Below are 15,260 nucleotides of genomic sequence, written 5' to 3' on the forward strand. Positions count from 1 at the left end.
ATGTAGTTATGTTTATTGCTCAATCACAACCTGTTATCTTTAACATAACCATCCGCTGTCAGCGAAAAGATCATGTGTGGTCAAAAATTAATAGAGCGATTAATTTGTGTTAATACATGATTAAAGCAATCATTTTTTTGTAATTAATTAATTAACACCAACTTTTACAGCACTAATATGTATATACAGTAATGCACGTTTTTTAAGTTTCTTTTAATTACATTTTTATTATACTTGCATTAGATTGAATTCCCTATTGTAGTTTGGCAAATACTGTGTAATATTGATTTTTGACACATAAATGTATACAATGCGTTCATCCTTTCGATTACTGGTCACATTCAAGAGTGACTCAAATGTGTGTAAACTTTAGCATCCAGAAATGACAAATATACATTTACATCATCTTATCATGTATCAGTTTGCCTTCATGTTAAGAAAGGATTAAAAAAAAAATGACTGCAAGGGACAAAAAGTTTATTGTAACCCTACAAAAGACACAGGGTGAGAAAAATACAAAAACAAAATAACATTATAAGAAATGGAAAACAACCAAAAATATTCTCAATCTTACACAAGTCTCAAAATTATCCACCGTACACAGACCACAGTTTATTAATCAAATTTTTTAATATATATATATATATTTTTTTTGTAATGCTGTGTACATACAAAATATAGCAAACTAAATAAGGCAAATAAATAGAGGTACAATTTACAGGAAAATGCAACAATCCTCAACGTTTTTATGGTGTTTTAGTTTGATCGCAAACATCAAGAATGGTGTACAAAATACTTTTTTTTCTTTTCTTCCAACTGTACATCTTTTTCGGTGAAGGGTACTTAATTTCAACAATATAAAATACTGACTCCTCACAATTATACAGCCTCCAAAAAGTGGGTGCGACATTTCTCAGGCAGTACAAAGTGAAGTATAACTTTAAGAAGTGTTTTTTCTTTCTTTCTCTTTTTTGTTTATTAATAGCGCAAGCAACTTCCTATTGAAAGGTTAAATTCAATACATCACGCTGTGTGCACACTTCTTTGGGCATGTTTGGACAGAAAACTCAACGTTCCCTCATTTTTATTTACTTTTTCTTTTTCTTTTTTTTAACATGCCAAAAACAATGACACAGTCATGAACGACCTGTGACCTCCAAAAATCCCCTCTCTCACCCACGTTTTTTTTTTTTTTTTTTCTCCAGCGGCCCAGCCGGACGACCAATCACTTGCCCTTGTCCTCTTTTGACATTTTACAACATTTTTTTTTTTTTTTTTTTTTGCAGCACCCTTTCGCAGTTCAAAGAAGTCGAAACCCTCAAAATAACATTGCAAATGGAAATGTCCCGTAATAAAAGTGCATTGGAAAAAAAAAAAAAAAAAAAAAAAAACTACTAAAGTAGTTGAGTTCCTTCTGTTACACTCCAAAATCAGCCAGTCAATGGCCTGTAATAAAACATCCAAACGTGGAACGAAAGACACGCGTAGTAATACTGACAAGGTAGCAGGAAATAGTTTTCCCTAAAATATGAGGTTAAAGCGCCACAATAGGGACAAAGTTTGATATAGTAACTGGAAAGGTAAAGAAGTAGCACGGGAAGACCAGCTGAAAAAAACAAAAACAACAAAAAAAAAAACAAAGAAGATGCTGGTTAATTAAAGTGGTTAAAGTTGCTTGATTTCGAGGTGGGCCACACATTCAACGACTTGAAAAACGAAAGATGAACGGGAGGGCCGGGAGACCAAACATCCCCTTTAAGACTCCTTTTGGGACACAAACGTGAATCTCGACTTTCTTGGGGTCCAGCTACAAAGCTGCTTTTTATTTATTATTGACTGCACAGGAACGCAAGCAGGCGCCGATGCGTTCAGATATGCCCGATATCAGCTGCAGTTTTTTATACTGTACATCCATTAGCAGCACCACGCGGAAAGAGGAATGGTACTTGTGCGCAAACGAGGGTCCGAGGCACTTGAAGGCGAGTGAGACACGGTGAAGGACGACAAATATACAAGCGAGAAGCTTCAGCTCCTCATCTCAAAACTTTAGAATGGATTAACACCAAGTGCTTGCTGAGTCAAGTGCATCGGGAAAGCAGGATTGCAATACATGGTTGGTATGTAATAACAACGTTATTACACCGTCATTAGCTGTTGGTGCTTTAAAATAATAAGTTGTGCAAATTATATTAGACATCTATGTCAAACTAAATATTTTATGTCGAGGATGGTCAAACTTGTGGCAAATAAAGGCGGCCATCTTGCATTCGGTGTCATTTTCTATTCTTCAACGTTAGCGTTCCTTTGTTCTCCCACTTGTATGAACATGTTGCCATCTAGTGGTAACGTACCAAACTACAATGTGCTTGCACTGAGCCCACCACATACGTTGCAGCATTGATAACGTTTACTAAGATTTCACAAATGCATATCTTAAATTCTTTCTCACTCCCGTGTTTGTGTCTCGGCTGTTGCTCGACAATTGCCGCGCGCTCCATTTCGAGACGATCGAAGAATCGGTTCAAGGCCAGCGGCAGCATGACTGGAGGCTATTTGGAATTGTGCCGCTTATTGAAGGCCCGTTAGCAAACGTGGCTGGCAGCTGCGCATGGGAACCAACGCCCGTGTGGCGTTTGTTGTTGCGAGGGAACGGACGCACATGAAGCGCAGGCTGGCGAGACGAGAGAAACTGCAGTGCCAAATTGACTTGACAACCCCAAAAATGCACCAAAAACAAGGCTAATTATGATTTTTTTTAGATGTAAATACAAAGTTTTGTGAATACATGGACATGTTTCTTCTGCTTTGGCACCGCTCGCCGCCACAGAACATTGTTGTGGATATTTGACACGCTGACGCCGCAGAGGAGAACAAAGAAGTCATGTGACCAGCAGCTGCATCATTCCTCGCTGGCATTTTGAAGACGCGATGGTTTCCAGATGTGAGCTTCGTCCCCCGATCCGTTGTCGTCTTTTCGTCTGTGATGGCGACCAAGCGGTGAGAAACAGGAAGTGGCAGACGGCGAGGAGATGGTCAACGTCACGTGAAGATGTGTCACAGTGTCCCGCCCGGCCAATGCGTCCGGATCGGGAGATCGCGTGACGTCCGAGGGGGGGCGGGGCCAGGTCGTGCACGTACGGACAGTTGGAGATCCACATCAGGGCCGTTTTTTGTTGTTGTTGTTGTTGTTTTTTTTCCTCCTCGCCTCCTAGTAGTTGACTTTGGTGACGGCTCGTTCCCGCCCACTGCCGCCGCCCTCTTCCGTCAGCTGGTTGACGGAGCGCTTGCGGTTGCGCTTGAATTTGTTCAGGTCCTTGTCAAAAACCTCGCCGGAACGCAGCGCCGACACCAGGTCGTCAAATTCGCCGCCCACCTCGTCGGAGGCGCCGCTCTTCTTGGAGCGCCGTTCCCGCTCGCGCTGCTCCTTCAGCTGCAAGAGCCAGAAGACGCGGATCGTTCAAAAACGAGGAAATTGTTCGGAAATGCAGAATGTGAGTTGGAATGAAGGAATACGGAAGGATGACGTAAAGATTTAACACGTGTCTTAATATGGTCACATTTTGGAATATGATAAATTAGATTGCAAAATATCCTGAATTTGGGAAATAGTTCCCACATGTCCTCAATGAGATCAATGTTTTTATTTTGAAATTGGAAAGATTCTAATCGGAGGAAACGGTGCATAACTTTTATTGTGACGTCAACATTTTCAGATGTCCTGACTGAGCCGAATATTTTCAAGTTGCAATGCTTTGAACGGATCAAGAAATGTACACGGACGGATGAGGTCAATTTGGGAGCTTTTATGGAAATTTTGGTACAGAATTCCCAAAGTGTCCTCAATGAGCTGAATATTTGTATTTTGAAATCGGAAACATTTGAATCGGTTAAGAAATGTGAGGTGAAAAATGCACAAAATATATATATATAATAAAATTTGTAATAGTTGAGCTGAGAATTCAGCTCCGAGATGATACGCCAAAGACGTACAACTAATTTGGAATTTGGCTTTGTAAAGTGCACAAAAATGACTTCAGATTTCTCCAACAGGCGTCAAGTCAAACTACTACAGTCCGTGTTTGTCCCATTTTGGTCATAGGCCGGAACAGGAAGTAAATACACTTGAGCAGAACATTGAAGTCAGCTCGGGCTCTCACCATGGCCTCCATGCGCGCTCGCCTCTCCTCCTCGTCCTTGCGCCTCTGCATGTTGTCCAGGTCTTGCCGGGCCTCGCCAAATGACTGCAAGAACGTGTCGAAGATTCCAAAGAACTCGTCGGGCTGCATCCTCCCTTCGTCCTCGCCAAAGTGCTTCAGAGATTTGGTGAACTGCGCACAGAGGAGACGCACGCCCGTCATTTCGCGCTCCATTTTTGAGAGCTCGTTTCTTGTGACCGAGTTCAACGACCTCAGATGACCCTCAATGTTTTGCGCAGCTCTTTTTTGTTTACAAAGATGGAAGAAGCACTTCCTCTCTGTTCAAGCCTCATGTCGTTCATGTCGTTCATGCGGTCGTCACGGCAAACATGTTCAAAAGCAAAATTGTGTAATTTGGCAATTACTAATTTCCCTTTGACGTCATTTACATCCTAAAAGAGTGAAATCAGTGAAAATGTGCCGATGAACTGCTTGTCATATTTGGTGTGATCGTTGGGCTTCTTTTCCAGTCGTGTCCAAGCGTCCTGTTATTATGGGCTGCTCATATAGCAACCAAAACATCAACTTCCCTCCTCTAATTAAGATTCGGTTTCCTGCGCTCGACATGGCTGCAACCAGAATTAGGAGATAAAAACACGCTAAGGCAAAATGGAACTCATGTGACAAGAAACACACATCTGTATTGCTTAAAATGAGTTGCCAATTACGTCATTTCCATCCTTAACTCCTAACCTGACGTACGCGTTTTCCAAGATTATTTCATGATCTAATAATACTGGAGATTCAAACCCAGAACCCATTTTGTGATTGTGAGGCAGATTCTGCAAAACTCTGCTCCAACATGCTTGGTTAGTTTTTTTGTTTTTCTTTTTTTGCTACCGTGTGCAATTAACTGCAAGCAGAATCTGAATGCAAGATAAGTTAACGTACACAAACAAGACGCTGATTTTCCTGGACAGCATTTCAGCACTTCAAGTCAAGCTCGCTGTGAATTCAATTCATTGCACGCAAAATTGCCTGCAAGCACTTCAACAGATGGATGAATAATGCTTTCGGTGTTACAACTCAAACTATAGCAGCTAACAACCCGAGCCCGCCATTTGTAACACTCAGAATGTTTTTTTTTTAATAGCATGTCATACACACACAATATGCAGTTTGAAAATGAAAATCAGTCGTGTGTGTGTGCACGTGCTGCAAAAGGATAAACCAAACAAATCTCTCTTGATGAGAGGGAAAAATCTCTCGATCCTCTCACTCAAAAGTGTGGCGGAGCGTAAAACAATTTCAACAATTTGCAGTCAGACGTGCATAAAGTCGTGCACGTTTGGAGTGCGGCCCAGCGAACAGAAGTTCTTTTCTTCCCCTCATCTGTAACTGGTGTCCTGCTCCCCCGTTTCCTTACCGCCGACATGCCAACAGGCTCGTTTTCCCTCCAAATCCCCCACTGACAAATAACGAATCTCCCCCTCCTCGTTTATCACACGCCGATCTTCGGAAAATCCAAAGGCGGATTCAAATAATTGATTGCAGAAAACGGCAGCATTAAAGTGGTGCAAAGTCTGCAAACTTTTTTTTATTATTTGCAAATTTCAATCAATCAGTAAACGAGCCAGCCGACTTTAAAAGCGTTTGTCCCGGTTCACTAAAAGATGGAAAGAGGAAATGTCAAAGAGGAGACAATGGAGGAATCCAAGCTGACAATTCAGTGTTGGCTTTCCTCATCATTGGAGACAAAGAAACTTTGAGAGTTTCTCCCTTGAGAGTCTCGTCGTCTTTCATCATCCCTATCAAACACGAAAGGTTCGTCAATAACGAAACAAAACTTTCCAGCCACCCACGCGGGCTGTCAGACACTTTTTTTTTTTTTTTTTTGCGGTTACCTTGTCCTTGGCCTCGCTCAACTGATCGTCCAGTTCAGAGAAGCTGAAGCCGGCCACCGTGATGAAGTCGCCAATCACAGCCACAAACTTATCGCCGCGTTCCCTCGTCCTGCTCTGCTGGTATTGCAGCTCCTGAAGCAAAAACAGACAACGAAACACGTCGCAACGAAACATCATGTGTGATGCACTTTATTAGTACGTTAAAGGTATAAAGTGCCTTTTCTCCCCAAATAAACAAGACATTTGGTGTATTTTTGGGCCATCGCCGCATTAAAAATTGCTGTTAATTTGCGCCCTGCCCAAAAACCTAATTACAGGGACGATAAAAACCAGGAGGAGGAAACACAACAAACTCACCGCCTCAAGGGCCTTCAGTCCACTTTTTATACTGTGCACCTCTTTTTCCAACTCTGCCAAACTGAGAAGCAAAAAAGAAAAAGAAAAAAAGAAACGCACAAAAGTGGGAACATGTCAGACTCCGTTTTTGTTGTTGTTGCTTCTTGTGACCTTTGGAGATTTTTTGTAAGCGTCTTTTCAGCGACATGCTGAACTCACTTGACTTTTGCGGCCTCTGGTATGCTGCCGAGGTCCAGATGGACGTGCAGCGTGTCCGGGTAGTTCTTTTCGAAGATCATGATCAGGTAGTGCAACATGGTGATGTTCCTGGCAGATCGGCAACGGAAAAAACTCACAATTGAGATTCGAGCGCAAACAAACCTGCACTCAACATAGGAGATGAAAAATGGTTCCTTTGGGATTTTGTTTTTATTATTATTATTATTACCAATGAACTGGTGATATTTACAAGTTTTGAGGTCACTTATGTGGATGAGAGCGCCACCACATATGATGTTTGATGCTATTATGATGATGCGTCTTCATAAACTGGAAGCGTACGATTGCCCAAAACATCTTTGAGAGAACACATGAAAAATGTCGAGCCTATCTCCAAATTGATTTAAAAACAAACAAACAAACAAACATTTAGTCATATGACTGTATGAGTTGTGTTCTGTGCAGGAAACTTGATCTGAACTACTTGCACTTCTATGCGTGGCGGCCATCTTGCGCTGCCGCCCGCTAAAGGAACCTAACTTGAAAACATCGACTTCTCAAGGTGTTTTCATGTTCTTTTCTGTTTCTATTAAGAAAATGGCTCACTGTGTGTATATCAGTCTGCACATCTGGCGCACAACAAAGCGCAAATACACAGCAAAGGTCAAGAAAAATGTCGAAACATGCTGACAGGACCTAAACTCACTTTTGGAAACTGACTGACCACTTTTTTAGTGCAGTAAATAACATGAAAATAATATCTTTTATTGGGCATTCAAGTAAAAATCAGAAATGCCGTCTACTTGCGTAATGATGTCCGTGCATCGTGTTTTATAAACGTGTTTTGCGTACGCAATCTATCTGTTGATTCGACGAAGTCACCTGTCTATGCTGGACTTGGTGTCCGCAATCTTGTTGAGGCTGGAGACCTTGAAGCCAAAAGCATTTCCGCGCTGGCCCTTGTTCATGAAGTTGCCGAAGGCGAGAACCACCTCCAGGATCTGAGTCAGCCTTTTGCTCCGGACCGCCTCCTTGGAAGCATTCAGAAGGGCTGCCAGAGGAAATGGAGTCATGAGTGACAAGCATGAAATTAACACTTCTCCTCAATGCAAATGTCTTCCACTTGTGGAACTCGACTGATACTGTCCAGTTTCTAGAAACGTCCATCACAATCATTGATCAACAAGGCTTTTACAAAGATGAAAATGGGGAAGCCCATCAAGTTATTATATCCGCTTCTATAAATAACAGCAAGGAGAAGAACGCTGAGCGGTCAGCATTTTCCCCCCACAGAGAACAAACCTTGCTGGCAAAGAGCAGGTGCTTCCTTCTCTCCGCAGAGGAAAACCTCAGCGTGAACGTTAAAAGCATTACAAATCAATACTGTTATTGTTCCAGTTCATCGTGCAACGAATCATTCGTGGCTCTCTGCTGGCAATATTTGGGATGATGCGCAACAGCCTGGATGAACTTGAAATCAAAAATATAAAAAAAAATCTTCTCTTAAACATGCTGGGTGGTCCACAAAATGGACAACGCAACGCAACGTGATTGAAAAGTTTGCATGTGCGGCTTTGGGAACGTTTGGATCCGACAACAAAGATTTGAAGCGGCTTGGATCCCAACCCGATCCTTGCAGGATTAAGCTTCTGTTTTCTTTCCAATCCTGACGGCCAGAAACGTCACAAGATATTTTCGGTTTCATCTCGTTCCAGAACAAATGCTGCAGCGCACACAATTAAACGATCGGCTAAAAAAAACAAAAAACAAGCATGGGAGCGCACATGACCAGGGACCTCAAGTCCCCCCCGCCCCCTTTCAGGTTTTTGAGCTGAGCTGCATGTTTACGAGCTTTTCCCTCTCAACCTGCAAGCCTGCTCGCAAAGGACGACCTCGGTGACCCACGCGCACACAATGGCGACAATCTTACTGCATTACATTGTTAGCTTATCCTAAAAAAAAAAAGAAAAAAAAAAGCTCTAATAAGTGGAAACTTTTGCTCCATTTGTGCTGCAAAGCAACCGAAGTGCAACACATCATTTTGGACTTTACAGCTGCTTGGATGAGGTTGTTTTAAGAGAAAGACAAGTCAAGTTTTCTTTACAAAGTGTTGCATGTGCCCCCGCTCGTCTCAACACGACATTCTGTTGGTGGAATATGAATTAAGAAGCAACATCAACCCATTTTGCCACTTTCCAGTGAGTGTAAATGACATCCGAGTTGCTGGGCTGCTTGGATTCTCTCCCGGAAGAGATGATGTGGGACACTTTCCTTCACCTCCCCCGACATCCTGCGTCCTTCGACTGAAGACATCAGCTGGGACACTTGAGACGTCAACGCCTCTGCGAAATTCGCCTTGTGCCGGGCTGTGGAGTGCTACGATATCGAGCTGCATACCAGCTGGGTAACTCCTCCCCCTGAAAAACGCCTCGCTTGCCGTCTCCTACATGTTAATGTCTAAAGATTTGTTGTATTGTCCATATATATATTTTTTTTTTTACCATAGTGTTAGTGTTTTGACTTTTTTTCCTTCCTACTTTTCTCTCCCATCTCAATTTTCACTCTAAGATCTCGGAGCAAATACTGACAAGGCCTCCCGTCCTGTCTCCCTCTGTGTGGGATTTTTATTATTTTTTTTTTCCGTTTATGAGCGGTGTTATGTACTTTGAAATATAAGTGAATACATGCGCAATATATCGACGTCCTCACCTTCCACCTTTGGCTTGGTTTCAGCGAGGCGCTCTGCAAACTTCTTCTTAAAGAAAAGAGCCTGCAGTCTTTGCTGGTAGTGGTCGATTCTAATGAGAGGGAGAAAAAACAAACATTCAAACCTCAACCAATGACTTTGTTTGATCAATGTGTTTTAAAATGAGTGAGTGGGTGGGTAGGACTGATCTGGCAATATTAAACAGTAGACTGAAATATATTCCACAGCCTGAAACAGCTGCGGTCCAATGGAAAAGCAGTGGGCCGGATAATCGTGCACAAAAGCAAGTCAGCGGCTTTCATCATCTTGTCGAAAGAGTTCGACAACAGCAAAGCGGCCGCCGTTTGTTTGTCACCCCGTCAGTGTCGTCCCCTTGATGCTCGTCCTGCTTCCTCCATTTATGCGTGCGTGCGTGTGGTGCTTAGGAGATTGTTTGTTTGTGTGATGTATTGCATGGAAAATGTGAAACTTTGCAATGAGAAATCATGTAATTACAATCTAGTATCACCCACAACCAAACTAGGCTGGTTTGGCCACTGACTCTTCTTTATGAGGCATGTTTTCATTTCGCAGAACACAGGAAAAAAACAAACTTTGATTCAAGTCTTGACTGAATGAAAAGCTTTGCACGATGCCATTTGTGTACCTGCTCATTTCAAACAGGAAGCGATCCGCTCGGGCCATTCGCTCCAGCTCATGTCTGTGCTCCTCAAGGAGATCAATGTCGCTCTTCTCTGGGATGAACTTCAACAACTTGAAAAACACATGCAAGCAACTGTGAATGGATGCCTCTTTTTTGTTTTTCTTTTTTATAGCAGCTAGTATAAAAGTCATGTTGGAACCAATGTCACCTCTTATCTAGCTCATTAAACGTTTTATGCGTCGTGCAGATCTGTTGCCAAAAACAATCCTGCTTTATGACTTGTTGTACTTTGCTGTTCTTAGGAAATGACATCAGAATAAGAAATGACATGGAAACAAATGAAGTAGTAAAATAGTGGCACACATCAAACAATATCAGTGATTCACAGATTAAAATACTCCTTAAAAAAAAATCATTGACAGTATAACACCCGTCACTTTCACGAGTCTGATGTTCATATTTTCAGTGACGGCTCACCTGCTCCAGCATATCTTTGGCCAACTCTTCTCGCTCATCCATCTCAAGGATTGCCCTCTTGATCTCCTCGTTGCTCATTTTTAATCTTTACAAAAAGAGACAAAAATGTGTGGTTAATCGTTACAAAATACACTCACCATGTGCATGTTTTCCACTTCCGGTCATCATCTGACAAAGTGCAAATATGAATCGTTTTGAACAGCACTTTGACCACTGCCAGCTGCCCCCGACGCCCCTGAGCAGTGTTAAGTGTTGTGGGTTGTGATCAATAACAGCATCGGCAGCCTTATTGACTGACCGCTGACCTTATTTGAGGTCAGCTTCGGACCCGTGACTCATTCAATATTGACACACAATTGAGTCAAGGGACCCTCACACAAAGACGGACTCGAGGAAGCCGATGCTTATTGATCTGGAAAGTGGGAGGGGTCAGGGATCAAAGTCCCCAGACGGCTTCGAGGAAGTGCAACGAGAAGACAAAACGGAAAACATTTTTTTTGCTGAGTGGATCTTGAAGGATGACAATTGATCCCCATTCGGATGGAATGGGGCTTGTTTACATTTGAATCAATTACTACTGAATTTACTGAGATGCTTGTTATTGTCCATTTAGAACAGACACACGATTTTCCACAGGCACCTCTGACCTCTGACCCAAATACTGCGCTGTCATAGTTTGTTGCTGGCGTGATGATGTCGTGCGGACGATCGAGCACCTACTTGGAAAGGAGGATGACACAGTTCTGCGCACGGCGGCCATCAATGACTGACAGCTCTTTGACCTTCCGCGTGCTGACGTAGATGTCGTCCATCGAACCCGTCTCCTTCTGCACAAACAAAAAGGCAACCGAAGAGATGATTTGATGTCACGACATGTATTTTTTTGTCACACAAATGCAAAATGAGTTAAGGAAGAATAAAATGGATGTCTGGGAAAATGTTAAATGTTCAACAGTCTATTGAGTGTGCAAGAGTTTCCTGCTTGCTGGGAAGAGCGCACCCTTGAGGTTGCTGCGTGCGACGCGTATCAATCAGATGAAGCTTGTAAAGAAAATGTCTTCTTTCCATGCTTGCATTGAAAGTTGCACGCTGCAAGTTGGCACTGAAGGATGACGACTTTCACTCCTCTTTGCTGAGATTAAAGATTCGTTTGCTCAATGCTGTTAAATGGGGGAAATCTTTTTACAACTTTTAACTGGCAGTCACCGAAATGTACAGTAGTGGAGTTTCAACATTATGTTCTTTATATATTTTTTTTTCTTGACCGATTTGATGTGTCATCGGTAGTCAACGTTTCATGAAACGGCGACGTCAAGTGATGAAAATATTACATTATTGATTACATTGCATCAAGCCATTTCAATGCTTTTCCACTAAATCCCACATTGCATGTCAGTCCGCCCTGATGCAAGAATGTTTAACAACCGCATAATTGACACGGATTGAGTTCATAAGTACATTACATGGAAAGTATAAATAGACTCGTTAAAGAACTGCCGATCAAATTTGCGCGACAAATATTTGCGGACGTTGGTATCCCATGACGACAGCAAAGTGTTGTCGACCTTCCGTCGTTATGCAACACGATCGTTCGTGCGTCTTGCTTCTGCTTGATTTCCTGTTGGAGGGTCATGTTTTGTGTATTTGGACTTTTATTGGTTGCTATGACCATTTGTATAAATCATTTGTGAAGTGACGTTAAAGACGAGGAACGCCGGGTTTGCCGGCTATTTACTCATTGTCGATTAATTACTTATTTTCATACACATCAAGTGCAATTTTAACCTTCAGGAGAGTATTTTATGAAAAAAGAAATCTCAAAATCGACATTACCCGATCTATTTTTGTGAGGATAGGTCACTTACCTGTCGTATATTACCCAAACAAGTCTAAAATAGTTATGTGACCATAACAAATACTGTAACAGCTATGAAGGCTTTCCTTATTTTATTAGAAACAAATGACAGCTGCCCCAAAAAAAAAAAAGAGAAAAAAAGAGAAAAAAAGCATTTTGCGGCCACTTGCATCGCAAGAAGAGAATGCGCCAAGCAGCTCCATTGAAAGTGTCTTGAAGAAGCCTTGAACTCACCTGCTTGAAGGATTGGTTAGTGAGCAGGTCCTGCCCAGGCGGCCGGCGAGCGCAGAGACACAAAACACATGCAAAGATTAGCACTTGAAGCAGCGACACCGTGTTGGCTTACAGAGCAGACGACTTACGACTGCGCACGCGACAAGCGCAAGCTGACAAGCCCGATCAGAGCAAAAAAATGAAATTAAATACACAGTCTAGCGCCAAGTACTTTTTCTTAATAAAACAACGATTGTTACTATGTATTCTTGATTGAAACATCAAACACCTGCTTTGACATGGAAAACAGGAACATGACAAATGAGCAAAGCGCGTGAAATAAATCTACACGCGGCGTGAGAAGCTTTTCCAACATTGGTCATATGAATTCACTGGGAATAAAATGTCATACCAATTAAGATCACTGGCTTTTATATGGCAATACCCAACATACATTTACATTCAACTGGTGGTTGAAGCCAGTTCTAATAACTTACTCTGTATCAATGAATGCATGTAATGCATCACTGTCACCGATTTCCAACGACTCTTTAACCTCTAAAAGAAGTCTGCACATGTGGCCGGGCTGTCACAGTGAAGAAAATGGCCGTTGTTTAAATGGAAAGTTATTAAAAGGATGCTTTCACCTTTCTTTCTTCAGCTTTCTTTTGTTGTCATCACTTGTGAAAGTGTCCGTAAAAGTTGACGGATCAGGATGCCGTTTGGAATTAAACATTAGATAATTAAATAAACATTGCACTGCACTAAAACAGAATGGACCTTATTCACTTCTTACATCAGTAAATTGTGCAAAACGTTACCTAACGAAGTATCTGGTTCATTTGTACACAAAAGAATGATTTCTTTCTTTTATAGTTCTCGTTTTTGTCTGGAGTATAACTGACTGTATTGAATGTCTTGGCTGATCCAAGAGCCTGTTAAACCACAACAAGACAGACTGCACGATTGCACGATTGCACGATTGTCGTCTCTCTGCTCCAACTCGACAATGTGTCGTTCAGCTGGGATCTTGGCGGTGTCACACACGCGTTAAATAATCAAGAAAAATTAGCGCTATGAATGGAAGGATATTTGTTACGACAGGATCCGATTAAAAATGCGTCTCTCCGCGGTATGCTAACAGCGCACAACATGAACACGCGCGCAGGCCGTTAACGTGCAAATGATTTCATTATGCGGGGTGGAAAATACAAACCTGCTGTCTCTGATAGGCAGAAAACATCTTCTCGATGTCCTTGAGGTCAAGAATCTTGAAAGCGTTCAGGTCATCAATTTCATTCCAGATGGTGCCGTCGATCATATGCTAACAAAGACAAACAAATGACGCTCGCTACTCACGTCCAACTTTTGTAACAGAGTGGAAGTCCACCTTAAACATTTCTTGACAATAATATGTTCGATGTGTATTGAGATGTTGCCGGTCACGTCTCACCTCTCCGAGCTTGGCCCAGTTGAAAGATTTCAGCGGATGCGAAGGCTGAGGGATGGACTTGGAGCGCAGCGTGCTCGTCGAACTGAACGAAGAGGGAATGGGGGGGGGCGGGATTCCAAAAATGGGAGGGGCTCCCGGTGGAGGCGGCGGCCCGCCAGGTGGCGGAGGAGGCGGCGGCGGCGGCGGAGGCGGAGGCGGGCAGCTGATGGGCAGCGGAGGAGGAGGTGGAGGAAAGCCACCCGTCGTCGGTGGTGGAGGTGGCGGCATGGGAGCTCCTGGTGGTGGGAAAGACGCGTTGCCCACCTGTGGGAGATGCGTAAAAAAAAAATAAAAAAAAAGTTTCATTCATTCAAACCCAAAAACGTGTAAAAACGTTTTTTTAATACTTGCTCCTTCACTCCCAAAAACATTTATATGTGTTTTGTTTTTGTTTGTTTAGCATACAGAAGCCTTTGATACAGCTTCTGACGTGAAGAGGTGGCTTAAGGCAATGGTAGTTATTCCAAAAAACGTCCAGAAGGTGGCAGAAGAGTATAAGAGCCAGGGCCATGTTGCAACAAAGCTTCTTTTGACGGTGTTTGAATGGAGGAATGTGAACATTGATGAAACTTGGCTATATTCTAATGCTAATTGTTGCAAAACGGAAAACGATACAAATATACTTGTTTTTCTTCATGAAAGTATTTTTTGCAAATTCCGTCCAAATCCAGTAAAACAGCGAAGGGGGTTGCTTCAGTGAAAATGGCTGAGAGTGACTCACTTAATTGTGTGATTAATCCTTTGACGTGCTTTTAGTAAATAATTAGAAATTGACGCATTTAAGGACTTTTGTTTCGAATTTGTAAATGTCAACCAAATTAATGAATGATACCACAACAACTTTTGTTTTTTCACCAAGTTGAGTTCACCTACAAACGTTTGGTTCACCTACAAATGAAATGAAAGCGATTTGGCTTGACTTTCCACTGAAGTGTAAGCCATAGCCATGTCGAGGGTTAACATGAAACTGCACTGCTCGAAGGAAACGTGGCCGAGAGCTGACAAAAATGATTTTCCCTCGAGTAGAAGAAGCGCGACGTCATACCGAAATGCAGTCGTTGATGCGCGTCGATAGATCCACGACTTGTTCCCTGGCTGAGCGCAGCTCAACGCCCTCACGCTGGAGTTTATCCTTCATCTTGTTCAGAGTCTTCATCATGTCCTCTTTTTCTTGGGTCTTGGTCTCACACTCTCGCTCCTTCCTCTCCAGTTTGCCAAGCAGCTCGGCATGATCTGAAGGGAGGACGGCAACAAAAACAAGTTACATATACAGCTACA

General features: G+C 42.5%; 1 protein-coding gene across 7 annotated transcripts in view; it reads right to left on the minus strand.

Annotated features, from left to right (window-relative positions):
- Window positions 1-460: 460 nt before the first annotated feature.
- Window positions 461-15,260, minus strand: part of daam2 (dishevelled associated activator of morphogenesis 2) — a 95,808-nt gene continuing 81,008 nt past the window's right edge. For 5 of the 7 annotated variants that reach the window (XM_077537776.1, XM_077537775.1, XM_077537777.1 and 2 more), the window contains 14 exons: window positions 15,028-15,215; window positions 13,944-14,246; window positions 13,707-13,814; window positions 12,512-12,541; window positions 11,143-11,249; window positions 10,423-10,507; window positions 9,949-10,055; window positions 9,305-9,393; window positions 7,478-7,646; window positions 6,596-6,703; window positions 6,398-6,458; window positions 6,041-6,172; window positions 4,158-4,328; window positions 461-3,430 (listed from right to left, as the gene is read on the minus strand). In XM_077537776.1, the coding sequence (XP_077393902.1) occupies window positions 3,209-3,430; window positions 4,158-4,328; window positions 6,041-6,172; window positions 6,398-6,458; window positions 6,596-6,703; window positions 7,478-7,646; window positions 9,305-9,393; window positions 9,949-10,055; window positions 10,423-10,507; window positions 11,143-11,249; window positions 12,512-12,541; window positions 13,707-13,814; window positions 13,944-14,246; window positions 15,028-15,215 (1,880 nt within the window). In that variant the 3' untranslated portion in view covers window positions 461-3,208. The other 2 variants (XM_077537779.1, XM_077537780.1) reach the window with 2 other exon arrangements.

This window comes from Festucalex cinctus, chromosome 12 (assembly GCF_051991245.1).
Source record: "Festucalex cinctus isolate MCC-2025b chromosome 12, RoL_Fcin_1.0, whole genome shotgun sequence".
NCBI classification, from domain to species: Eukaryota; Metazoa; Chordata; class Actinopteri; order Syngnathiformes; family Syngnathidae; genus Festucalex; species Festucalex cinctus.